The 27462-nt window shown below is 42.1% G+C and overlaps 4 protein-coding genes and 1 long non-coding RNA gene across 9 annotated transcripts in view; 1 reads left to right on the forward strand and 4 right to left on the reverse strand.

Annotated features, from left to right (window-relative positions):
- The window catches only part of Dsd (attractin-like protein dsd), a 29603-nt gene extending 22730 nt beyond the window's left edge, over positions 1-6873 (reverse strand). For all 3 annotated transcript variants that reach the window (XM_076794139.1, XM_076794138.1, XM_076794140.1), the window contains exon 1: positions 5857-6873. In XM_076794139.1, the coding sequence (XP_076650254.1) occupies positions 5857-6164 (308 nt within the window). In that variant the 5' untranslated portion in view covers positions 6165-6873. The remainder of the gene's footprint in view (positions 1-5856) is intronic.
- An 897-nt stretch (positions 6874-7770) lies between these two features.
- Nagk (N-acetylglucosamine kinase) lies at positions 7771-11502 on the forward strand. Of its 2 annotated transcripts, XM_076795542.1 has the most exons (7): positions 7771-8010; positions 8731-8902; positions 9222-9306; positions 9694-9792; positions 9930-10179; positions 10315-10613; positions 11032-11502. In XM_076795542.1, the coding sequence occupies exons 2-7, from the start codon at positions 8826-8828 to the stop codon at positions 11353-11355; spliced, it is 1134 nt and encodes a 377-aa protein (XP_076651657.1). In that variant the 5' UTR covers positions 7771-8010; positions 8731-8825; the 3' UTR covers positions 11356-11502. The 2 variants fall into 2 exon arrangements, with proteins under 2 accessions (XP_076651657.1, XP_076651656.1); XM_076795541.1 differs by lacking the exon at positions 7771-8010 and having other exon boundaries at positions 8724-8902.
- Positions 11503-11985: 483 nt separating this feature from the next.
- Positions 11986-16438, reverse strand: Hr96 (Nuclear hormone receptor HR96). Its single transcript, XM_076795540.1, has 5 exons — positions 15879-16438; positions 13944-15298; positions 13665-13881; positions 13178-13597; positions 11986-13105 (listed from the first exon to the last, which is right to left on the reverse strand). Exons 1-5 carry the CDS (start codon positions 16014-16016, stop codon positions 12908-12910), a joined length of 2328 nt encoding a protein of 775 aa, XP_076651655.1. The 5' UTR covers positions 16017-16438; the 3' UTR covers positions 11986-12907.
- A 919-nt stretch (positions 16439-17357) lies between these two features.
- LOC143357727 (uncharacterized) lies at positions 17358-27308 on the reverse strand. The gene is made up of 9 exons (XM_076794294.1): positions 27077-27308; positions 26090-26152; positions 24922-24980; positions 22722-23311; positions 21958-22307; positions 21739-21880; positions 18920-19093; positions 18515-18653; positions 17358-18112 (listed from the first exon to the last, which is right to left on the reverse strand). The coding sequence occupies exons 1-9, from the start codon at positions 27158-27160 to the stop codon at positions 17965-17967; spliced, it is 1749 nt and encodes a 582-aa protein (XP_076650409.1). The 5' UTR covers positions 27161-27308; the 3' UTR covers positions 17358-17964.
- LOC143357728 (uncharacterized) lies at positions 19625-21504 on the reverse strand. 2 transcript variants are annotated; one of them, XR_013082873.1, is made up of 2 exons: positions 20444-21504; positions 19625-19800 (listed from the first exon to the last, which is right to left on the reverse strand). It is a non-coding gene; the product is annotated as an uncharacterized LOC143357728 (long non-coding RNA). The 2 variants fall into 2 exon arrangements; XR_013082874.1 differs by lacking the exon at positions 19625-19800 and adding an exon at positions 19963-20072 and having other exon boundaries at positions 20444-20588.
- Positions 27309-27462: the final 154 nt, after the last annotated feature.

A 27462-nucleotide genomic window follows, 5' to 3' on the forward strand; every position in this document is an offset into this window, starting at 1 on the left:
GGCAGACGCCGAAGAGAACTGACGAGATCTTCTACACGCTTTATTCCTTATTCAATCTTTAGAAATTCTTAAAAACCAAAATCACAATAGTCGAGATCGTTTACAAGACTTCGTCGGGAAGGTTCTAAGTCAAATTGGGCACGATCTGAAGCAATAAGTTCGAACGTGGAAATTCCAAATTCGAATTGTCCGATTGCAATACGTTCCTCAAGAACGCGGCGGTGAAAATCTGGAAAAATCGGTTACGGCGTTGAAATGAGTCAACTAAAACCCGTGGTCGGTGATTAATACAGAGTCGCAGATGAATCACGTTCGCGTACGAGCCAGGTAACGCGGCGAGGCGGTCTTGGGAAATTGGAAAGCGTTCTAAATGTCACCTCGTCCATAAAGTCGCGCCTACTCTTCCGCCATGAAAGGATGATGGCGGGCGCGCGGGTACGTCCGGGGGATCAGGCTCGTAGGCAACGATCGTCACCCGATATCGAGCATCGGCTCTTCCGTCATCGTTCGATCGGTTTCGAACAGGTTAGCCACCGGGCTACGCGGTCGAAAACCGGCTTCGACCGCGAGAACCGGTACAATTCCGGCTGTCGGACTTTTTACGAATTCCTCCCGCGTCCATCGAGAAAGACCTGCGGGTCCACGTTGGCCAATCCTTAGGTCTCTGCTCTCGACGCTGCACCCGGATCGATACGCGAAATTCCACGGAATCGATCGCCCGGCGTTTCAGCCTCGAATCGCTCGCGCGCTCCACTGTGTCTACGATTCCGGCCGATTACACGAACAACGGGGATTATTTCTCCCTCGGAGATGCTCCGCGTCATTTTTAATCCCCGATCGGCGGCATTATCGTACCTCCTCCGGCCGATATCGGTAATCTCTCAAAGCGCCGCCGGCTTTCGCGGCTTTTCCGCGGGAAATTATGGCGCTTCTTGCCTGTTCGGTCTGTTAGGACTAGTTCTCGATGCGGCTCGTCGCGGTAACAATTTTTAGTATCGATTTCGGACGTACGTTTGATGGTACGTTTGTGAATCATGAATTTTTATCTGGGACTTTTTGCATTTAACACTAGAACTACCGAGCTCTGACTTAGACTTATCCCTTCATGATAACAGCAAGATTGAATTTGCTCAGGTTTCATACGATTTTTAAGAAGAAGAGATATATTAAAACATTTCTCGTGAGAACGTTTTCATAGTTTCAGTAATCGTGAAAGAAGAAATCATCCACCAGTCATTTCGACTGGTTCGGCAGTTCTAGTGTTAAACGGTAGAAACATTGATAGAGCATCTTGCGTAGACCCATGCGAAACATCTATTGAGAATGTTGAAACCTTGTGACTGGTACAAAGAAAGCAACCTTGTTTCTCTGTGTCCAGCTAGAACGTTCAGAGTAGGCGTGGTGTCGTTGCCCCCGGTTGCTCCCACGGCGAAGTCAGTGCCCCACAGGGCAAAGACATCTATCATTGCCAAATTTCTGCGGCGAACTGTATGCACTTCGACTAATCGAATTGGTGGAACGCGAGACGAGCAACGGGGCAACGAAGTATCGAGGAAAACAATAGTCTATCGGAGAATCGTTTCTCACGGCGGCGTTCATAAATTCGGCCGGCGTTGGGAAGGGCGCAAAGCTCTCGCGAATGCTCATTAATCCCGGCTTAAACGGATCCAATTGGCTCGGAAGAGTGATTACACCCATAATCACGGTAATTAATCCTATGATAAGGTGACGCGAGGACGGCCTTAGCGCGTTCACCGGTTATCGATTCGGCCATCCCGAGCGCGCGTCCGTATCGAATTCGCGACCTGCGAACAGTGTCACGATCGTCTCGCTGACGTATCAAATGCTATACCGAGACAATGAATAAACAGTTGCTTCGCGGTTCGTACGACGAAACGCCCTTGACAATCACGATGCCCCGGCGCGAGGCCATTCGTCGCAGCCACCTCGAAATTACACTGACTCGCCAAAGTATTTCTATGCTTATCATACCGTTTGATCGTAAGATTCTGCTCGTCGCCGAGAACGTTCCAATTAGCGGACCTTAACGAGTCTCTCCTGTAAAGGGTACCGATCGCCCTCGTGTTTCGAACGGAGAGAAAATTTGGTGCAGGATCGGCTACGTCAGAGATTAGGTTTTACACATATTTTTGTGACTCGTTAATGGAACTAGTTCAGCCTTACATGATAATGTTCAGATCGCCTTGAGATTGCAAAAAAGTCACTTGCACCGATCAGTTTTTACCATTTTCCCGAGAAGGAAAAATTAACTTGTCACTTGCTAGACTTTGCCTTCTGATAATCGTTCGGCTTCCTTCAATTATGTAACGATTTTGTAGGAACCTATATTATTGCTGATATTCAACCCGTTAACTAACTAAAGCTAGTTCCAAAACTGTTTCGAACTGTTTCTATTTCAATTTGGCACTAAAAATGATTATTTTATTAGGTAGCCTTGATTGATAGCGTATTTAAATCGGTAGCCATTCCTTTTGTAATATATACCCGAAGAAATAAAGTCGAATAATTTCTCATGGATGCATCTTTGCAATCTGTAAATTAAAAATCCGTCATTTCGACGGGTCCCGTGAACCTAGTGTTAATGTACTCTGGAGTGTTAGATGTCGAGTTATGCAGCGCTCTATAGCAGTACAAAATGCAGCAGAACATTTCACCGGGGTGTAATGCAGTCGTGTATCAGGGACACCATGTATAGTCAGCAGCTACAGGAACAGCATACAGGAATTCCATGGTCAACGGACCGCCATAGTTCCAGATACGAGGCGGACCGGAATGGGAATTAATAAGCAGAATTCAAAGGCCGCTTTGATCGTTTATTAGGCCGTTCAATAATAGTGGGGTGGGGGAGGGCCATACAGGTGCGAAACGCGGGCAAACAAAAAGCCCGCGTACGGCTGCCTCATAATTAGCGGCCCTCAAATTGGAACACGCCACGGAGGGCGGGGGCGGACTAACGAATCAACATTGTCGCGTCACCGCTCATTGACCATCGCACCCTGCGGCCGCATAGTGTTTACATTTCGGATGAGCAAACTTATGCGAATCACCGACCGAATCGGACGCGGTTCTAAGCGCCACCGGGTAGAACGATGCTCGCTTCCCGAGACGCTTGAAATTATTAGACTGCGGGTCTAACCCACATTCTTATAGATTATGCGGCTCTATACAAATTTTCATTTTTACAGATCTTTATGCAAACTCCCATTTTCAAAATTGCCATTCTTTTCCATTATGTGGCTCTTTATGCGCGTACTTATTTTTACAAATTATGCGAGATAGACCGTTCTACAGATTCCCATTTTTGTGCAATACAGTTGTTGCTTTTTCGAAGAGCGGTCTCGTAGAGAATGAAGATATTTATAATTTTAGCCGTGAAGCACAGCTTTTCAGACCACTGTGCGTTTCTCTAGTACGCAAACGCGCGTTGCTCGCCTCGTACACGGAGATGCAGAATTTTCGCGATGACGAGCGCACGTCATCGTTTGACATTTTACGACGCGGCTGATAAGAGGCGTCGAGTATACATAGTAAACGAGGTACTCCTAAATGTTACTACTCTACCTTAGCCGCAAAATTCAAAGAACAATCGGCACATACCAACAATTCTTTCTCGCTGTAACCACAATTATGGCGACCTTCTACGCGATAAATTATGTTCATATCCTTTAAAGAGATATTCTAAAGACCGAGGTTACTGCTTCACCACTATAACTCAAAGAACAGTCGATTCTGATTATCAATTCTTTTTCATTGCACTTATAATAATTGTGACCATTTACGTGATAAATTATAATGGCATCGTTTACATAAATATTTTAAGGATCGCTGTTTGCACCCGACGATAACAAGTTACGTTGTGGAAACGTTCAGTAAACTTGTCCCGGCTCCGAAGGATCAAGATAAGATCCGAAAGATTCGCCCATGCGTCTAGTCGATCGCATTCCATTGATAAACGTAGTTTATCGGTGCGCGCACGAAACAGAATGCGATCGTTCCCTGCGACTTCGATTGATCGTGGGATATCTTGGAATCGCAAACTTAACCTGGATTCGTCGCCGGCGAAGACGAAGTCGTTTGAAATTTTCATCGTGTACTCGTGAATAATTGACGCTGGAAATAACCGCGCCTCCGGGGATCCGCATTAACACGAACTTACGGACGCGAACAAAACACTGTGAGACGGGAGGGGTGCGTTCTTGCCACGGAGTGCACACGTGTATACAGGGTGTCGTGTTTCAAGTGCAAAAGAATCCCGAGGGGTCTTTCAACCCTTGGGGCAGAAAAAATTATATTTAAAAAAATATGTCTTCGTTCACCGCTGTTTCTCTCGTTTCCTGCTTAAACAGAGGGAAAAATACTGCATTCAAACACGGATAAAAAGGGGATCAGTGCTGCGAACTATGAACAACTTCGCTACGTACACTGAACTTCGGGCGCTTATAATAGTTCATGCAAAAATTCGAATGTTTCGAAAGCGTGTTGTCGTCACCTTCAAGAATACGTCAATTGTAATCTCTACAGAGCTTTCCAAGGTTGCTGCAACGTCAAGCAAATACAATCGTCATGCACTCCCTTATGTATCCTACAAATTTGGTCTGAAACATTTTTCTGTATCGCCTATAATTACCGGGTAACGGAATTTTCTCGAGAGAACGCCGTGATTCGAAGATCGTTGTGCTTAGGGTCGCTTGAAGAACCACCCTTGACAGTGTCGGGACCCGGTGGTTTTCCAGTCAAGTTTAAAGCCGGCGAATCGATCCGTCGTAAAATCTAATCCCGGCACCGGGAACAGGCCTGGTACACAGTGACGGGCGACGGTGACGAGCGACGACCTAACCGATCACCGTTATAATCGCGAGTGTCCTGATTAACTCTGTCCCAGCTTGAACCGGAGTCCCCAGACAATGACCGGGACCGGGTTCCCCACCCGAAAGGCCGCGAGACGAGCAATTAAATCCGAGGAAGCCGCATGCACGCACGTTCTCGCGCTCTGCCGATTATTTACGGTGTCGGTTGAATAGGGGGAGGACACGTTGACGGCGGCCCGAGCAATATTCGTTGGTGAATCACGAGCCTGGCGAGATGATGCTCGCGAAAATCGTGTACCGTTGCTTAACCCGTACGTTAAAGCGTATCGACGCGCGCGAAATTCCGCTGTTGTGCATTTCCTGGACGCTTACGCGGTAGACGGACGACGGTGATCTCGAAAATTGTGGTATACCTTGGTTAATCTCTATACTAAACTGTGATTCGCAGCGTACCGAAGCGCAACCCTATGCATTTCCTATTGTACGCTTCCTGGACACTTACGCGAGAGTCTGCTCGGTGGGCTGATTGTGATCTCAAGAATCAGTATACCTTGGTTAACCTGTACGCTAAATCGTGATTCGGAGCGTATCGACGCACGCAATGCTGTTCTTTCTCTATTGTGCGTTTCCTGGACACTTATGCGATGCCAAGCACGCGAGGGTCCAGCCGACGATCTCTAAAATCGGTACAGCTTCGCTTAACCTGTACGGTAAACTGTCAATCGCAGCGTATCGACGCGCGCAATTCCGCGTTTTCGCTGTTGTCCGTTTCCTGGACACTTATGCGATCCCTAGCACGCCGAGGGTCCGATCGGTGGGCCAACGTTGATCTCAAAAATCAGTACACCTGTGCTTAACCTGTACGCTGAGCCGTGATTCGCAGCGTATCGACGCGCGCAATTGCGAACTTTTGCGGATTTCGTGGACACTTAAGCGGTCCGTAGCACGCGAGAGTCCAGTCGTTGATACGCTGATCTCCAGCTCTCTGGCTGTAACTTTTGTCGGGCTTAGGACTCGTTGGGCTTACCTGACTTTTCCGCCGCAGAATTGGCACGCAGTGCCCTGCCAACCCTCGTGGCAGACGCAGGTGCCATTGACACAGTCGCCGTTGACGCAGTTCTCCGTGTCGCAGGTCGTATCCGTCGTCAGCGACGATGAGGAGGAGGAGGCGGCAGCGGTTACGTGCACCACCCAGCAGATCAGCACCGCCCACAGTAACGGCCACGGCACCGCAATTACACCGCACTGATCCCGTACCACCTCACGGCACTGGCCCCCTTTCCGACGGTATTTCGATTTATATAGGAACAAAAACATCTGCACGACCTCTGCCATTTTGATGGGCTTCCATGTCAGAGACAATGGCCGACGGCGACCCACCGAACGAGACACATACGGGCACCACTGTCTCGCGCGTCTCGATGCAACTCGCTCTCTCGCCTCGCCAAGCGCCGCTCCGATCGTCGAGAGTGCGCGCCCACCACCGCGCGGATCCCACGGTTCGGAGCAACCACGGACCACTATCAGAGAGGAAATGAGACTGCTTACGCCCGGGATTTTAGTGTCCCCGGTATAGTGCTGCCCCCTAATTTTTAGCCTCGACCAGAACCTGCATCATCTTTTTAGCTTGGACCAGAACCTGCATCATTAGCAGCGGATTCCAAATAATGCCAGAGTGGATGCTACTTCTATGTTAAAAGAGGCTCTTCTATGTAGGCTCTGATCCAGCCTAAAGGATGATGCCGGTTCTAATACAGGCTAGAAAGATGATGCAGGTTCTGGTCCAGGCTAAAAAGATGATGCAACTTCTGTTCCAGGCTAAAAAGATGATACAGAAAAGTGGAGACACTAAAGCCCCGAACGTGAGCACTCTCGTTTCCTCTCTGCCACTATGTTCCACGGCTACTTTCACTCGAAATCTCCGCCGGGTATCGAATAGTTCGAATCCCCCGCCGAGCCACGGCGCTGGGAACGCCGCTCCGATTGGAGCGCGATGACCGCGAAATTCAACTTCGACGCTAACCGTACCGCGAGCAGTTTCATATTTCTTCGTTCTGGTATATGCATATTGGTTCTAAACATTGTGAGAAATCGAAATAAATACTGACTTGTAATGTTTAGGACGCAACGTATACCAGTCGCATTTTGTGCTCGGTACGGTTAGTGTTCGACTTATCACGATCGAATAACCTCCTTATTTTATCTGTTGTTTTAGAAGTATCCAAGATACGAAGATGTTTACGTGAGAAATGAATAGATTTCACGATTCTGCCACATGTCACAACAAAAACTGTAACAAATCCGTATAACTCGACAATTTTATAACACTTGACAGATTCAGGGTTAAAATTCGACTGCAACTGTGCTCCGCCATTTTGTAAGTCTCCTTTGACGGATCCGCAGCTCCATCTATGATTATATACTCAAGCTTGTAGCCAGAGTGAAACAATTTTTGACTAGATGGCGCCGCGATATATTTTCTCACGGCGGTTTATTTGAATTTGATGCTGGAGGAACGTTCTCTTCAGTCTTTTTGATTTAATTATACCCTTTTGGAATCTAATTGAACCCGTTGCTAAACTCATGATAGACTGATAGAATGTTAGAGTGTCCTTAATTTTTACAGATGTTGTCGAAGTACGAGCGTTACAACTTAATTGAAGATGGGTGACTCTTTATTTTACGCGTTTGTAAAGCCAACAATTTTTCAGATTTCGAAAAACTTTTAAGACACATTCATATGTCACTAAAGGCTACAGCATATCCAAATTTGAATACAATCCGACACAGTACTCCGGAAAGTGTCCTACTTCGCACGCAATGGCCCATAGTGAATGCATGAGAGAACACTCCCTTCCTTTGGTGACTAACATTTCGAGTAGTGGGAATGATTATTCACGATTCGGAGTAGTGGGGTTGATAGACTAACGTTGGACATTGCTGTTACGTGTAACGTCAGTAACAACGCCAACTTCGCTCGATTACATTGCGCTGCTCGATTATCTGTAAGCATTCGCTGGTAATTGTGCCAACGGTGACAGCTGTCACGTTTATCACTCCGTGATTTTTCCGGAATTTTTGCACCAGAACACGTGACGTTTCGCTTCACGAGTAACACCGCAAACACAATTATGGAATACTAATTGCGTGACATATGTCGAAGGATCATTGAAGTTTCACAGTAAGTCAACTTCTATACTGTTTCGATTGTAAAAGGCACGAGCAGAGAGGAGATCTCTCTGCCACAAGTTACTTGCGCCACGCAGTACATCAATCCCCCTACCTTGCACACCCAACACTAAATCTGCCACTAACAAATAACCGGCTTTTTAGTTTACAAATATTAAAATTATACGTAATCTTCCGTGGAATATAATTGAGTAAATGTTGTTATTCAAAAACATATTATAATAAAAATCGTAATAAATCCAATCTTCTCATTTTTATAAGGCAACACACGTTAATCATGCTTAGTTCTTGGTAGGTTTAGTGTTAGCACTCCGGAGATAACGTCCGATGATACCTTCTGAACAACACATTTCATGATATCGCACTTTAAAAAAACTTGTTGACTTTTGCATTTTATTTTTATATTTTTTGGAGTACCCAAAAAACGAAAGGGTCTCGTTTTCCATTTAAACTGCAATAAAACCGCAACAAAATATCGCATTTTTGAGGGGTCTTTGACAAGATATTTGGAACATTGAAACAAATATGGAAGAAAATTGTTCAAGTCCTGTAGTTCTAGTTGTTAAAAATGTTACAATTGAAAATCCTACATGATTATCATTAGTTCTTGGTTATCAGATAAGAATTCTTATCTAAATCCCTGCTCCCGTCCTTGGAAAGAAGAAACAAATTCCTGAGACCGAACTTGACACTGTCGCGTTGAAAATGGCAGGAAAGAAAGGAAAGCGGAAGAAGAAGAAGAAGGTCAACGAGTACGAGCTTCGTAGAAATTTAAGGGATCAAGAACGAAGGAGAGAATTAGAAGACATGGCCGAAAGGGTGGAAGAACCGGAAATAGATCTATCGGAATATGAGGAAAAGATCAGACTCGGCGGTATCGAGGGGTGAGTGAAACATGTTCTTTTATTGACAATCTTTTCTTTTGCTTATCGCGGAAAGACTTCCGCGAAATGTGTACCGTTGACACAGCGTCGATATCGCAACTGTATGTTTATCGTCAACTTGAATTTTAGATTACAATTATATATTTGCCAGATTGATCGGTATCGCAAAAATTAATTTTGAACAGCATTTATTAAATAATTAAATTATTAAACAGCATCTGCTATAATTACAATACTAATGAAACTGGGGTTCTACGATTAGAACAGATTCTCATGATTATTTATTAAGAATTAACATTTTCACTTCGACTACCCTCAGCGGCTGTACTCGCTCTACTTTAATAATCATGGACGGTAAAGGGACACCGTTGATAGAAATTGAAGGGCCAGAAACTAACCATTGGGTAATAGTAATAATAATATATATTCTAGTATTTTAAAATAGGGTCGTTCCACACTACACCAAAATTGCAAAATTCAGAGTCCTCTGTTGCATAAACAAATTCGAAACCATCAAAATGACGAGTTAAACACCTCCCACTTTCACTGTAATCAACTATTAACACTAGGTTTACGCAGCACTGGAAGTGTTTATTTTACATTATTTTATCAAAATAACGAGAATATAAGAATAATTCCTCGTGGTCGCATCTTCGCAATCTCAATAATCGGAAATTAAAAGTATTAGAACGCGTCCCGTAAACCTAGCGTTAAAATAGTGATCCATTTGGTGTGAAAAGGCCCGACAATTTCGTCGTTTCTGCGCTAAATCATTCACATTTCTCACTCAGATTGTGGGGATAGAAGAAACAGCGGCTAGGATCAACGCGATGGTTCAAAGAGGAAAGGAAAGCTTGAATATACCTGAATTGGTTCCCTTGGACGCCTTAGTGAGTATCTCGAGAGCTTCCGTGAAACTTCTACAAACGTAATTTAGTCGTAATTGGTCGCCTTTGTCATTAGAAGGGAACTCGATCCATGCACTTCGACCGCACAATGTAACCTGTGTCTTTTTATAAACGACTAGGGGCTCTGTCTCAGCGGATGCGAGGAGGAGTCGAACCTCGTTCTTGTAGAAACGATGCGACAACAATATCCTAATGCAGCGAAAGATTATTTTATTGGTTCAGATACGTTGAGTGGTCTGAGGACTGCCTTGGATAACGGCGGAATCGTTCTGATCGCTGGAACTGGCAGTAATGCAATCATGATCAAAACTGATGGGACGATGGTCAAATGCGGAGGCTGGGGGCACATCATGGGAGATGAAGGCAGCGGTGGGTACCAAAACATTAACGAAATGCTGCCATCCACTAACTATTCTCAGTCATATCGTCGCTTTTTTCGAATTTCTTGTTCCTCTTTCACAGAGATTTATTAAATGCAGTTTCCTCGTAAAATTGTATTTTTAGCTTACTGGATAACCTATCGAGCCTGTAAATACATCTTCGATGATATCGACGGTCTGTTTCCCTCTCCGGAACCGATCACTTATGTATGGCCAGCTCTTCGGAATTTCTTCAAGGCGCCGGATAGGACAGACATGTTACAACATTTGTACAAGGATTTCGAGAAAAGTAAATTTGCAAGCTTCACCGTGGAAATTGCTAAAGGCTGTGAGAAAGAAGACCCCCTTTGTCTACACCTGATGAAAGAAAGTGGGGTGCTACTTGCTAAACATATCGTGGCTCTGGCGCAGAAGGCTGAAAGGGTAATCTAACTTCTTAATCTGATATGTTAGGGTGGAAATGAATGGCTACTTAAATGATTTGCGTACAGTAGAAAATGGATACAGTAATAGTTGACACACCCTAGGTGTCCTTTCAGCTTCAACCATTGTTCGTACATGTCTCTGTACTTACAGTGTAATGTTAAGGTGAATCCTCTTATTCAAGACGTTTTCGAAGTCGAAAGTCTATCAGACACGTTCGCACAGTCACAAATCTGAAAAAAATTAAAATTTGTTAAAAAATAGTTTCAGAATTCATAGAAGCAGCTAAGCAAATTGCATTGTCTACCAACGTGTTTGGATAAACGAAGTTCTATTGCATTTTAAAGAGTCATTCATTTTCTGTCTTATGTTCAGTCTTACGGTCAATGCATTGCAATTAAAAAATCCTATTTTGTAGTCACTAAAGTTAGCCCACGGCGGTCTGAAGGTAATATGCGTTGGTTCCGTCTGGAAATCGTGGGAGTACATGAAGAACGGTTTCCTCAATGAGATTCACGATTCGGATGCGTTAGACGAGCTAAGTTTGTACCGTTTAACAGTCTCAGGGGCCACAGGTGCTTGCTACCTTGCTGCCGAAAAAATCAACTGGGCTTTCCCGAAACCGTACCGGAATAACGCTGAAATATTTTACCATTACAAACGGGAGAATTATGTCAAGCCCGTGGAGAAGATAAAATCGAAGCCGATATTAGTGCCTTGCAATACTGTGAAAAGAGACTAAACCGCCGGAAGTTGAATGAACAAAGTACCAAAACCGATCCCGAGAAGTCTGTCGTCGATGCTGTGATGCACATAATTTTTCTAGATCATGAAAATAATACACATTATACATATTTTTGATATATAAATATATGCCCAGTATGTTGAAGCATTGAGTTCATGTGATTTCATTATAACAATTGACACTCGTATTCGATATTTTCGTGAAATTTATTTCGATTTTTTAATTCATTGATGTATACTTGCTTGATATCAAGACGTGTCGAATCCTTTGGATAAATTACTAAGTGTAACAGAAATGATACTGAAAACCATCTGGGACTGGATTGTCTGTCTCTTCTCGTTCACTCTTAAAACCGTGGGATATGTTTTCATTATGCTAGCCAGTCTGGCGTTTTGTCTCTCCGCCACTCTGCTCATGGTAGTCGTTATCCTCCAATTGCTTGGCTACCAATTCGTGATAACTGAAGACGAATGATGAGAAATAAGTAATTTTTTGTTATCTTAATAGTTTTGAAACTAGATAACGTAGCCCCTAATGTTTCGATTACTGTTGCTATTCTTATTCCAGATCTGTTGTTCAACGCTGACAAAGATTTGAAATAACTTATTCGCAAAAACAGACATAACAATTCTTTGAAAAATATATTTCGACACAATATATCACAATAGTGTACATTTAAAACTTTGTAACGTGAACGTACGTCACTCAGGTCATGCTTGGAGCGTATCTATCTTATTATTATTATAATATAATATTTATTTTCATTTATACCAAGAGCTGAATTCATGTTTAGCTTCTAACTCCTCTGAAATTTGTAATTTGTTCTAAAACAAACAAATACTTCCGGTATGCGTGAAGATGTGTGAAACATGAACATCGAACTTGGTATAAGTATAACAAAGATTTTCTCTAGACGTAACAGTTTTTTTAAGGTACTCTCGACAAAATATACATTCTCGTTAACAACCGTATAAGAGTTATTCGGCTAACGCTATACGTATGCGTTCGTTCTCACTAGATAGAGAGATTTATGCAAAGAGATGCAATACTTTTACATGTCCAATTAGAACTATAATCTCTGTTTATATAAAATCTAGAATATTGAGTCAACGATATTAATTGATCTTTCTTTCATTCGCAAGCGTTCGCTTGTTTAATGACGATCAACCATCTACATTCCAAACTGGAATTAATTAATTAATTAAGCGTATAGACACGTTTTTCTTTTTTAAATGTACGTCCATATACACGTAAAATTTGATAAGAGTAGCTCCATTTTCCATGTTAAGCATCAACATTAATCGTATATAATAGTACACTTTATAATTATATCTATACGTATGTACATAATCTGTGTATACATATATATTTGCAATACGATATTATCTTTTCTTTACACATTTAAATTATTGCTGTACGTTATCTCTAAAAACGTATGGTTACTAAAACAATTGTGATGGTTTCATAGTTGACTGAAGTAGTAATAAAAAGACGATTAGGGGACCTAATAGATTGTTCGTTCGACGGGTCGAGAGAATAAATAAATTGATCAGTGTTTCAAGTCAAATATCTCTATGAGAAGTGGCTCCACTCTGGATGGATTTAAATTAAGATAAACTCCGACGACTTCATTGTTCAGTCTATGAAGGTCAGATATTTTCTGAATCAATTTCAAAAACATGGACTTGGCCTCGCAGCCTGGGTACACGCTCTCCAGGTAACGTCTAAGCAAGTAATAATACGAGTTCTACAAACAGAAAACGCGTTGTTAAAATCGTACAAGACCCCATTGCATTAGATGGAAATGCGTTTCGCTTACTTGTTCCAGTTTAATGACGTCATTGTGTACCACTTTCGGCCTATCAGGCGTGAACAAGGAGATTGCGCTTAAAATTAAAATGATGTTCTCGTCCCGCCATCTCGGATCAAAGCTCCTTATGAACCGAGTATGCTCAGCATAAAGATTCCCTTTCGCTTCTTTCAACACATCGACCTTTATGTTCGACATACTCTCCTGGCTATGCGGTATCCACCACGTGTCCTTCTCAGCATCGTAATTTATGGCAGACCTTAAAATCATCATCTCCGTGCAACCCCCTTTCAAGAGAGCTATTTGATCTTCTTGACACATGTTTTTAAAAGCGTTGATCTTTTTAGCCATTTTAATTAAGCGTCTTATGGCGATGGCAGTTAAATTTATAACGTCTAGTAATGCTGGATCGGACTGACAAAAGTTATTCTGCAAGCAGATTCAAGCGTTACCAGATAAATTCGTAGCCGACGTTGCGTTACCTTAAACACGTTACCTTAAATTTACAATCTTCCTCGATTAAATTCGTTATGTCTTCATCCAGAGGAGCTAACAATGCTTTGTTAGCTACTATTAATTCATTCAACTTTGCTCTTTCAGCGTCGTTCAATTCCCTCCTGGACTCCATACCTCCGAGAGCAGAATATGCTGAAAACTCTAATTTGATTGCCTCACAAAGAATAGATTCAATGGAGTTCGCAACGATTGGTACTCTGAAAAGAAATCAGCAGATGATGATGGTCTTGCCATTTTGATTGTATACCGCTATCTATACCTTTGCACATCTTGCAGCACATCCCTCGTGACATCCATTACGTTTTTATTCCAGTCGTTGCCCCCAGAATCCATATGCTGCTTCATACATTCTTCTTGATTGGAATTTGTAATTAGGTCCGTCAAGATCGGATTCTCCACGTGCTTCTCTTTCACCTTAAACGGTTGCTCGAATACATGACTCGAAACATTGGTAAACTTCGAGTCTTCCTTATACTGAATTTCTACATTGTGCTCGGGTCCTGTTTCGCGTTCAACGATGGGACCGTTTTCTTTGAAGAACTCGGAAATCTGTGGATCCTCTTTTAACTTGTTAACAACCACGGAGTCCGTCATGATTTTCAAGAGTATGTCCTGATTTTGCAGTAGCTTGGCAATGAAATTGGAATTGTTAACAAGCACCGAGACTGGGACTGGTTCGTTGGAGAATTTCGCGACTACGTCGTTTTCTTTCGGACACGTTTCCTTGCTCGATTTCTCGCATATCGTTTGTTCTTCCGGACAAGAATGCAAACTCACGGGTGTGCTTGGGTTTAGGTCGAAATTCTGTTTTTTCGGATGTGTCGTGTGATCGGTATATACAGAGTTTTGTACAGGATTACGTCCGTACTTATTGTAATCAGACGTATTGACAAATTCGGGCAAATAGTTTACGGGTTCGTTGTTATTCGAGCCAAACTCGGAGTTCAAGTCCAACGCAGTTTGCTCGAACTTCCTGGAACTTGTAACAAGTGTCTTGTCCTTTTCCGCTTCATGGGACACTGGTTTCGCTTTTTCGAACCTCTGTTGTTTCTGTGTCGGGGGACTAGTATCTATTTTAAATTTTTCCACATCGATATCATTCTCCTCGTGGTGAGAAGACTGCTCGTAACTATCGTAATTGGAACTAGAACTATGAGAAGAATCTTTCATCATGTCGAGCGTCTTCGACCCGGTTATGATTCCATTTTGTGGTGGACTAGAAGGACTCGGAACGCTGGCAGCCGTTACAGGACTCATGCTTTCTGCTACATTTTGCCTATTCGCATCTAAATCAGCATACTTCCTATCAGACTCCCAGAAGTATGTATCAGACACAGTTGATGCAACTGAATTAATAGACATAGAAGTGTCCTCAAAAGTACAATCCTCGATACAAGTTTTCTTACTCTTGGGCCCCTTCCCGCTCTCCGCTGGGGGTCTTTTTTTTGCACGATTTTGTTCTATCTTTTGTCTTTTTAGCACCTTGTCCTCCTCGGACATTATATACTCCTTCCTCATGCCAATGCTGAAGCATTTGTCTAGACGACATTTTTGGCAGAAGCGCCTTGTCACTGGTGTAATATTACAATTCTCTGTGAAGGGGCACCGGAAATCCTGCAAAAATGTATTAAATGTTTGAATTACAGCGGGTTAACAAACAGGATAGTATTATTTTTATAGTTGGAGTACTGTTATTCTTCCTAGATCTTAACTGCATTCTGATGCTTACAGGTGGATGTTTTGTTGCTCTTTATAAATACGTTTTTGACTACATTGTTTTCATTTATTTTCCGTATTACTTTCTACTAGAAAACTAGTAACTGAGTGTATTGTTGTTGATCATAACAAAACACGGGAAAGTGTACATTACATCGAAGTGCTACGTCTGTTTCATATGGTCAACAACAGTGTAATAAAACGAATAAAATTCACAGAAAATTGTTCAAGATCGTCGCGCGTCGATGGTAAAAATTTAAATTTATCTCCCGCAAGGGTCGTCATTTTGTCCCTAACATCTGGTTCGTGTTGACAAAGAGAAAAATACGGAACGTCAAATGAACGGCACCGTGCTGCGCCAAAAATATAGCACAGGCAGTGGCACTTTGGTTTCGTTATCGATCGGATGATTGAACTGTATCGGCGATCGTCAGGAATCGACAGATGAAACGGATAGGAGGATTTGTGGATCGTTCACCTTATTTTTTAAAGCGTTCCTGCGGAAAAAAGCCTTGCAACTTTCGCATGACACAGCGTTGAAGTTGTAGCCAAGAGCGCGGTCGCCGCACACACCACAAATCTTGTTCGCCTCCCTCGCCGGTTGTTCATCTTCCATTGCTCTCCCAAACGATTTTCCGAGCGATTAACACTTCTTATCTAGCGCATGATTATTCCCGCTTAAAATCACGTTGCACCGTCTACGCTGACTCATGTCAGCACTCTGTTGTTTATCACGGTGTCACGAACCGCGACCGAACAATCCTAATCACGACTGTTTACAGTTTCAATAACATTTTCGGTACAACGCCCCGGATCCACGAGATACTGTCTCAAAAGCCTCAACTGACAAGCTAAATGAACCGCTCAATTGACGTTCAGTCACAAACAGTTAACGGGGCGGTGCGCACAAACCTGTCGTGTGTTTCGTCGTTAACAGACCCCCCACCACGTTACGCCAACAACGCAACATAACCAAAGAAACTAACCATCAATCTAGGGAATTATTCCGAACGTCGTCGATGTTACGCTCGAAACTGCCCACCATTTCAAACATCCTCATTCCATCGAAATCGACTGCTATTTATTAAACACAATTCCTGACAAATTCAGCTACTCCTTCACCACCTCATATTACGAACACTTTAGACATTTAATTTTCGAAAGCTACATATCATTCTTCTCGCACGTATTTAGAATGTTTACCTCTAGAATTTTCGAAAAAGAAAATATTGATTTCGTCGAAATGTACTTTTGAGTCAGGATTATTTTATTGCGCGTTTGTTTATCTAGCTTCCAAATTAAACTTTGAAACCTTTTGAATATATCGTCATTTAATTTTTATTTTATCTCGGTACGCTTATGCAGAAGCATTTCGAGATAGGGGTTCGATCACGAGTGTTCTTATCATGGAATATCAAATGCACGGAACGTCGCGCATCATCGTAATTGTCTTGCAATTGTTGAATAACCAGTTCAAAGTTCAAGCCCACACAGATTCACCGTGTGACGATTAAGAGGAACGAGAACTCTTCGTGATCACGTGTGGAGGTATAACACGTAACTGGCGGCCAGTTCTCGAGTGCTAGAACCTTGATTGTAGAAGTGTTTACCTAAAAGTTGTGTTATCGCTATAATTCGTTGAAAATACAGATAAATACTGCCGAAGAAATTACGTGTCCCCTTGGTATTCATATTCGTATAATTTCCTGCTGTGTTGGTGATTGATAAACGACGGCGTTATCTACAATTTCTACAAGCGTTGATTTGAAATTATGGCGGCTAAATAGGTCTTGATAGAGCGCGTTCGTTTCGAGAGTTGATGGAATTATTTCTTAAACAATCAGGAAAATGAGTTGATCTTCCCTTTAAAAACTATTGAATAATTACACTAGGATTGTCTACGTTTTGAATAAAAAAAGAAAATTGAGGTTGTCGTTTAAATTAACACACATGTTCTACATGTTTCCTAAAATTTATTTCTTCAGTAAAAACATAATAAAACAAAATCGAAGAACTGAAAACATTTCTCGCGTTTCTCTCAACGATTTTGGTTTATAATAGCCGAAACAAAATGTATTTACACGTAATTGTTTTATTTTTCGACGCAGTTTACTTAAAAAAAAAAAAATGTATCAGATAATAAATCATACACCGAGAAGCGCATAATACTACAAATACTGTAAAAACTGTAAAAATCGTATAGTATTTTATTAAAAATATACAAGTCCATTTTGTAAGAGATCCTCTACGTCCATATACTAAACGTTTCCAATCACATATACGGATACGCAAGTGCATCAGAGGTTTGCAGGACATATGAAGTACACAAAATTATACAAAATTAAGTTTCTCTCGCGGTGCGCAAACTTCTCGCAGATACAAAGGCACTTTGTGAGCTGATATGCGTGTAAAAATCCTGTAACAAGTTCAATTAAATCCATTCAAGAATCCCTAGGCACTATTTGCATTGCAGTAGACGATTTTAAGTAGTACACAGCGATTTTGTTCTTGGGCTCTATTCCTTTCGCTTCTGCAAAGGCCTGCAGCGAAATTTCTGTTTTTATTCATTTCGGGGGTGTGTCAGCCAATTTTGTTCTTCCCACTTCTCCTCCACCGCTGTGAAGAACTAGCTCTTCTCTTGAGTAGAACATCACTATTTCTTCCACGCTGGCGAAGCACTGCTCATTCACTTTGGCCGAGCCTAACGCATAACTGTTAACAAAAGTGATGTCTTTAAATACAATTACTGCCCTTTATTTCAAGGGGGAGAGATCGACCCTTGAAAATTCGGCTATTCTTTAGCACAGAGCTTATTGTTAGTCAGACAATTTTTCAGACATTTTTACAACTAATTCAGTTGTGCCAATTTTTAACTTATGTCCATAGCCAAAATTTTCTAGGACATTCAGTAACACTATAACTGTTATATTCTCATAGAGTCAGTCACAATACTGTTATGCCTCGAATACAAATCAATTTATTAATTGATAAGTGTAAGGAGGTCTAAGGAGCGACATTCTAACTACATTTCCGCAGAGGCCCGTGCTTAACAATGACGTATGAATACGGGTTGAGAATGTTAGTTGCTTTTAACAATGATGAATCGTTTTGTACCTGTTGTCCGGCCTTTTTCTGACCGCGACGTTGTAAACCCTATCTTTGTACCAAAGCACCAGAGCCAATGGGTTGTTCATGTTTGTGGTTGATGGTCTCAGCAGGAAGTATCCGTCTTGCGGGTTTCCGTAAGTATTTTCTAAACAATATTAAAAATTAGATTAACAACTACTTCAATAATACATTCAGGTTCTACAATAAATTCCCCTGGAAAGGGTACAGTTAGGCGGTTGTTTAAATAAATTTGTCACTGTGCTTTTACATTGAAATTAATCCTCAGGAACTAGTTAGATGATGCCATTGAGATGCTGAGCCCAAATGGACCTGGGCATCGCCATGCAAGGGTTAATTAAGCCGCTCTATTCTGTTAATTTCTTGCAAACTCGTTTAATAGAGGGCACATACGTTCTGTAATGAGAGCAGTCGCCTGTTCTCTGGTAACATTGTGGAACCAAGGCTTATCGACATAGGAGTGTCTCTCAGGGGGCGGTGGCAGTGGCCGGGTGGCTCTTTCCGATGATAAGGAGGTGTTGCTGTTCGAGTGTGGCAGTGTCGCTGACTTTTTATCTGGAGATCGTTCTGCAATCAGTAGAGCACACATTAAACCATTATCCAAGCTGTAGACACACGTAAAATGTGTGAGAGCAATATTCAAAAAATTGTAGATACCATTCAATGATAACTAGACTGCGGATCTTTATGCAAAATAAAGATTGTCAATTACAATTTTAATAGGTTCCACCTACTAATTTTTCTCGTTAATGCACAAAATCTGCAGTCTGATTATAACTACAGTTAGGTACCTTTCACTTTCTTAGTACTGTTTCAAATATCTTTGCAGAAATTCCCAATTACTTTTCCACCCCCCTGAATTAACAATTTCATTGCCTAACTTTCAACCCCCTGGTCTCAATAAAAATTCAGTAAATGAATCTAGAGTGAATTATGGAAGAATGACGTTCAAGTTGTAAAATTGAGGAACTGACTTGCTAAGTTGAGTCGAGCTTGAGTGAGAGCAGCTTGGGTGAGACACTCCGAAAGGCTAGCCTGTCGGCGTATCGCAGTGTTCAAGGACACATTTCGTTTCGGATCACCAATGATAGTCGCCATTTCCGGATCGCTATTCTTCCAAAGATGTATCACACTTGCGGAAAATAATTTTTACTGATTCACGCGTTCAACAGATGCGCCGTAGTATTGTCTTTGAACGTCTTCCGCAAACTGAACGAAGACATTGGGGGTTGCTAGCTGCGAGTAGAGTTCTCCAAGTATCACGCTTCGCGATACTGTTAGTTTAAAATGAATTAAACACCGGTTGAAAATTCGCTCTGTTATTTCGTTAGCTAGCATTTAATGATTCAACGTTCCCACAAGTATTTAGGGGTTGAAGACTTTCGAGACGACCTCGGTCCGACCGACCATGACCAAATCACTGCACCGACTGGCATTTAACTCGGAGAGCCAGTTGAATGGTAAAGATCAGCCGTCCGTTGGTCTCTCAGCATGGGGTGGTTTTCAAAGTTAGAATTGTACTCTTGCAGGTGTGCATATTTTTGGGCTGTTCGGGACACGTTCCGAATTTCCAATTTTGGAAGGAATGAGCGATGGATGTTTACCTTGAAATCTCGAGATCCGAAGACCCTACAGTATGTTTGAAAAGCGGATGCGACGCGAAGACACGAAGGAGCAACTTCGAACGATTCCGTGAGCAATGTAAATTTTCTTTCATACTTTTGAAAGGTAAAATTAAAAAGAGATTACAGCCGTAGCTGTGGATTCTAGAAAATGATAATAATGATTATTTTTAATCTTCCGTTATGAAAAATGTGAAAGAAAATTCGTGTTATTTTTAGGATTACTTAAACTAATCTTTTCTCACGCGAAGTAGATCAAATATTGCGAACGAGTGTTTGTACAAGGTTCGTATACCTGGTGGCTCAGGCGGATGGGAGTAACAACACGTTGAAAGGCCCCTTTTAATCCTCACTATCATATCGGACACCTCGTCTGCCAAACGGGCACCCAGACCTCCCAAGAGCTGTTTGCTCAGCCTCAGATAGAAGCAGGAACACATTCCATTACACTGTTTCCGCTTCGGTTTTTTTGCGACGATACAATCACGATAAAGTCATCTCCGTTCGTTTCTTTCTCTTTAAAAATTTCTTAATGGTTTCCTGTTTCAGTTTCACTGATGACCTCGGAATACTTGTCTTTATCGTTGGGCATATCGTACAACTTCAGTCACAGAATTCTAGCAATATAAAGCAGTCATTGTTGGCATAATTCAATGCTATTATTAACATTTCATATGCTGCACTGTTTAACACCATAGATGTGCGTTTATGTAACACTTCATGTGGTCAATTTAAATGAAAAAAATGTAGAATCATTTGCAAAAATTGTTTTAACATTTTTTAACAGTGGACAATATTATGTTGTTCACGTTCAGATAAAAATTACATTATTTCTCTTATTTTGTTACTCTTTGTATTATTAATTTCACTTTCGTCACCACATTTGTTTAAAGAAATTGCTAGTTATTGAGATTATTAAACGAAAGAATGTATTTACATTAACTTCAGTTGCTTATGATTGACTAGGCAATTTTTTATTTTGCACAAGGGTCCGCAATCGGTGATTATCTATGAAAATTGAACGCAAGCGGAGCTCGTATTTTCATTCGAAATAAAGGGCACGATAGCTCGTTCCTAACTGGTTGCAATTGCATCGCGCGGCAGGTTGTACAAGCACCATTTGTCGCACAGATGCGTATGAGAAGTTAGCCAACTGACTTTTTATTTCTTCAATATCCACCCTACACCCATGGTTTTTACTAGCCCTTAACAGGCTGCAGCTCCTACCCAACAGCCACCGACTAATTTCCCTTTTTACGGTCATTCTCCCGCTGACGTAACTATTTTATTATATCATGGGAACCACTTGCTTCCTAATTGACTTCTGTCTTGCACGTAGTGTGTGCTATTCATTTAATACACTTATCGTCTAATGATCAACTAAAAACGTCAAGTTAAAAATGGCGATTAACACATCAATCTAACGCGCAGCACGACTTGTGGAATGACCTAATCGATCAAATGAGGAGCTCAGTAGCCAATCTATATAAGACCAATTTCCTGATATCAACCATAAAATTATTTTCTCAAATCTCTGATGAAGAAAGTATCGATTATTGTATTAATTATTTTGAGGATTCTGCCACCAACCTTCTGATTTGTCCAAGCTTGTCCGACTTAATGTTGGAGAAGGACTAGCCGAAGACTGTGGTGGTTTGGCTGGCAATGGCGGGGGCGCGACGGAGTTCGGCTTCCTTTGAGTGGGGCTTAAGTAATAGCCGTCATCGTCCGGCTGAAATGACCACAATATTCCCCATTAATTTCCCATCAGTGTGACTATTACTATAAAGAAGACATTGAAAAGCTTACCGTCTCCGTGATTGACTCATAAATCTCATACGGGTACTCCTCTTCCTCTTCGAAGCTCGTTACACTAGGCGGTTGATAGACGCTTTCCACGGAACTCTGATGCCCGCTCGTCAACGACTGCTTGCTGTCCACCCTTAACATATTTTTCTTTTGATTTTGCTCGATGATTTGCTCGTCGAATGCCTCGTACTCGTCCTCGCTCCCTTCAGTCTGCGCTGGCAAATTTGCCACGAGATCGAGATTCTTCAGTATCGTCGGAGGCTTCGCTTGATCCTTGCTCGACTTGTTTATGATCATTGTTTGACCCTTGGGCTTCTTCGGCTCTGGCGGCGGGGGCACTGCCATCCTCCCTGGAAGATTCACAATCTCATTTAGACATCTCATTTTAACGATCAAGAAATCGATTTCTTTCTTATCGCAATTTTTAAAAGTGCAGAACCTTAAAAACACTATGCTTAAATTCATTGAAATGACAAATTTATGAACGAAGATCTCCAACCCGAAAATTCCGAAAATTGTGAAACATTGAGGCTAGTAGAGTAGACAGCGACAAAAATTGAGTAACGCGTCTGTAGACTGCAGATTTTAATCGATTAAAAATACTGTTGCATTGTTTTCAATGCTACGAAGTTTAATTAATACAGATAATTTTTATTTTTCATAAAAGTCTACGCGACTATGGGTACTTCCGAAATTTAAGGATTGGGGATTCTCTCTCACAACGTCATCGAAGCAATCATTAATCCAGTAAATCTCGTACTAACTTGGCGTCTGACTAGGAACATTCAGTTTCGGTTTTGGTATCGGTTTCGGAGCAGTATACAGAAACGATTTCTGCGGCTGGCTGTGACCCGCATTCTTCGCTTCGGGCTTCTTCGCCTGCAATGGTTCAGGCTTCGGCCCTATCACTGGCCTCATTGTGTTCATCAGCTTTAGCTGCTCCTTCAGCTGTTCAGCCAAAGATTTCTCCGCCTGACTGTGCAATCTAGACACATTTTTCGGGGGTAAGACCAGTGGCTCTTGGAAATTCGCATAAGTATTCTCGTCCTCCGGAATAGGACCACAGTTTGCGTACGTTCCCTCGTCCTCCTCTTCAGGTTTCGAGATTCTACCCGTGCCCCCATCTTTTATCTTCTTCGCAGTGCTTTGTAAATTCTGCTGGTCGGGTTTGCTACCTGGATTCGATTGTCCTTTTTGCGTTACCGTTAAGGCATTGTCCTCGTTACCTTCGTCCTCGAAGTCTGTTCCCCAGGACTCAGTGTCGCTCAAATGATCATCTACCTGCGTCACGAGCTTCTCTTCGACGAACTTCTCCGGCGATCTTCTTATTTCTTCGATGAACGCCCAAAGACTCCTGCAAGAAGGAACATTGTAAAGCGAATGTTGAAAAGGTTTTTATGAAGGGAATTTCTTTTCTTTTCCTTGTGAAACTACCGTTCGCTACCAACATTGGTTTCGACAGCAGTCTTCGTGGCTAAGGATTTCTCGCCCTCAGTAACGTAATCGAATGATTTTGTTTCGAATTATTATGTAAAAGATTTTTCAAGCTTCCTTTTAGTACAGCACAATCGTTGAAAAGTCTATTGATAGGCTTCCGGTAGATAAAGTGTTAAGTTACATAAATTTGTTCAATATTTATTTTACTGTTTCTGGCAGAAGAGATGGAAGATTTGTTCTATTTTAATCATATCAATATCTATGAATGACTCCTTTCGGAAACGTTATCTAGAAAAAAGTTGTGTAGCTACTTTCAGATTCGGTGTAATCATTGGACCAATTCACAAGCCTCCGGTTGGTAGTGTTAAATAGCTAGAAGAATCCACCTACTGTAGAATGCCTAATGGTAGTTCGGCAAGATGATTTACGACCTAAGTCGTTATTAAATCCATTCAGAAGTTATCTGCCGTGCAAACGAGTTCATCATGAATGAACCCGCGGCGTCTGAACGAGTGTATTTACGAGTCCACTTTCACCCAGCATTTCCGGAACGCGGTGTGCGATCATCTTATTTAAAAAAAAGAAAAAAACAGCGGTTTTCACCGGCCAGGTTGGCATTAGAGCGACGGTGTAACAAATGGCAGAATCAGGGGAAAATGTTTTCTGCAACGAGGTTCATTGACCTAAATTGCCGATCCGCGCGCGTGCCCTCGACAGTTTCGAGCAACAGATGCAAATGTAGCTCGTCGAGAGCCGCGTTATTGTCAAGTGGAATTTCCTTAATTAAACGAAGACGATAAGTTTCGTAGCGTCCGTGTGATATTGAATGATCGGGCCCGTCCCACACGATAGAATTACGCTCTCCTGGCGCAACTCGAGGTCTTCGAACAACCGGGGAATCCGTACGAATCGCTTGCCATCGTGTATTTCGATTTTATCGGAGCCGTCGAACGATTTTGGTATGCACGATGCGTATTGTGTTGCTTTCTACGGGCATCCTTCGCTCGCGAAATTTTTCTTCGACGATCGAACCGCCGATTTTGCCTAACGCTCATGAGTAGACTGCGGGATCTTCCTGATTTACAGCATGCGCACGTTTTCAAAATACAAGGAATTATGAAATATCCTTTTTCTGAAGTGACAGTATATGGTAGCATGTTCCAGTTTGTTCTGGCCACGTCTCGGTGCAGTTATTGCTTTACAATCGTCGTTTGGGTATTTTTATGGGCGCCATATTGGAAAAAGGAGCGAGAGGACCCGCGGGCCCGTCGGACAATTATAAAAATCCGGTCGTGAGCCGTGTTTAATCATCGTTCCCAGAAGCATCGAGCGAGCATCGACGCGAACGAGCTCACAATTGTAGGAATCGAGCTGGAATCCGAAGGCGTGTCTCAAAGAGATTCTTCAAGAGCGTGTAGAGGAACCGTTAGACCGTGACGCAGACTTCGTAATCCTATTTGATGGGAACAAGCCCGCGCTATTCACGGGGGAAAATCGGCTACTTGGTTTATATGGCGTTTCTCTTACCATATTAATGGACGTGTGAGGTCACTCTTCCACAGAGCCAGCTTCCCTTCCGTCAAGTGCTGGAATAATTACAATTAATTAAGGGGGGAATAGAGAGCACGCGCCAGCCGGCCCGAAATACGAGCCAGACTGCTATGAATGAAACTTGAGCATAGTCTGTAGCCCGCATACTCGACGAAATCGTTTCAAATAACTCACTTTCTTCGAAACTATTTCATACGGGACTGCTAAAATGATATTTTCAGGCTCTGCAGCCATCATAACGCCCCATTTCTTTGCCACCGAGCAATCTAAACTGCAATTAGTGGACAATGGACTGCGGTTTTTTTGCACTTATGACTACATCGCGAATTTTATGCATTTATGGCAAAAAACGATTAGGAAAAATATGTATAAAACAGCAGAAAGATTGAACGGGTTTGAGACGCAGACAATTTTTATTTTGCATAAGAATCCGAAGTCTATGAAGAAAGTGAGTAATTGAAACAAAAAATAGTGGAACCATTAGAATTTAAGAATACTGTTATATTATCTTTAAACTATTGAAATTAATATGAAAGTAAATGAATTTCTAATTAACAACTGTTTGACGCAATTGAAGCGTACAAACGTACAGTCCAAGGATCAATATTTATTATAACCAGACGGAAAAATTTTATGTTAGGAGTTTTGCTATTTCGTCAAGAAAAGGTTACATTTTTGAACTAACAATGAGCTCGATTATGAGGAATGAAGCGAGGCATCGCGGTACCGCTTTTCTCATTCACTATTCCGACTGTTTCGAAGGTTCGTTGTTAATCTACGATAACAAGATTTTATCAGTCTCAGTTTACAATGTTCCAGGTACCACGTGATGTCAACAGACTCCATGTACATACATCGTGAATGTTACTCAGCGAACCGCGAAAAGAAGAAAGTCACCTAAGTGGCTATGCCTCGGGCAGCGATCAGTGAAATTTTGTTCGAAGAAGAGGTAATCATTCGAAGTAAAGTGCAACGCTTATAGTTCGTGGTATATATTATTTTTTCTTCTGCTGAATTACGCATAATTAAGATGTATAGTTGTAAGAGTCGTGTCATTTTGGTTGCGAACGTGCGATAAAGAAATAGTCATCTTTTATTGAGAAAAAAAAAGGTTTCCAATTCCGGATGTGGTCGGCTAACTTACCAGTAATTCATCGCCGTCAATTTTTCGCTTCGCTATCGGCTTGCAACACTCTTCCAGACCGTTCTGTAAAACGAGGATACTCGAGTCACCAAACAGGATACAAACCAGCGATAACACTTCGGAAAGTCTTGCCGGCGTATCATTGTTAAACATTGATGCTACTCATAATAGACGACTATAAAGTTCCGGTGCATGATTATTTTCATTTTTAGATTTGAAGCTCTAGTTATCAAAACACTCGTTAGTGGATTTTTCGACCTAATAAGATATTCATTCTGCTCCAGCGCTGTCCATACATACAAATATACATGTATATTTGAAACAATTCTCATTGAAACTGGAAAATTTAAACAGCAAACTATATTTTACTGTAAATCATATACAGTATTTCAAAATTCTTCTCTACTCGGTACGATAAGGTACGCGTTCAACTGTGCCCTCTATCGTTATCACACTTAAAAGATCGCAAAAATGTCTAACATATAAAATATAAAAAGCGCGCCATGTCTACGAAACATTTCCGCAATACCGCATTCCCAAAACCATATAGAAGGAGCGGAACGATTCTGTTGCATTCGTTGCATGCTCGAAAGCTAAAAATACACAGCTAAATCTCTATTTGTACACAAGACTGATAAGATTGATGGTACCAGCAATGTCACTACATATTTGACAACCGGTCGGCGATAAACACGGACCCATCACTCTACCTCCCCTAACATCGGTAACCGTCCGTACAATTAAAAACGTGTCCTGATTCGTTAAAATACCTGAATGCAAGATCATGTCTTATCAGTGCGCAGTGCTGCGCGCAAATGACAAATCGGTCAGAGGAAACCGGAATCTAATGCGTATTAGCGGTTGGTAGATGGAGCCCGGATAGATATCTGTCAAATTCCGGAGCATCCGATCGGATGGGACACAGTGCGAGTGTCCAGGATTCCGACGCGGAGTTCATTCAACGTCGTCGACGGGGAGTTTACTCACCTTCTGCAGCAGGCACAGCACGTCATTGTTTGTCCAAGTGGAGATCTCCTCTAGGGCGTCGGTCCGCGACAACTTTTTGAACATTGCACCCGCGAGTACGCGAGAGACCGTAACAAAAAAATCGTCGCACGTGTTCACCGCCCGGTCGCATCTGCATCTGGTTTTTGTGGGCGAGGTGTCTTGACAGCCGCCTCGTATTTTCCTTCCTCTCCCCCCTCGACCGATGACGTACTGTGTGACACGACTCTGCTGCCATTGGTCACTTTCTTATGGTGCACCTGTTTTACCACACGCGACTCAACAGCGACTCTCAACACGATGATTCATTCCGCCCAGGGCCGTCTTCACTGGAATCTGTTTTCTTTTTCTCTCGATAGAACACCTCT

This window comes from Halictus rubicundus, chromosome 10 (genome assembly GCF_050948215.1).
Source record: "Halictus rubicundus isolate RS-2024b chromosome 10, iyHalRubi1_principal, whole genome shotgun sequence".
Taxonomy (NCBI): domain Eukaryota; kingdom Metazoa; phylum Arthropoda; class Insecta; order Hymenoptera; family Halictidae; genus Halictus; species Halictus rubicundus.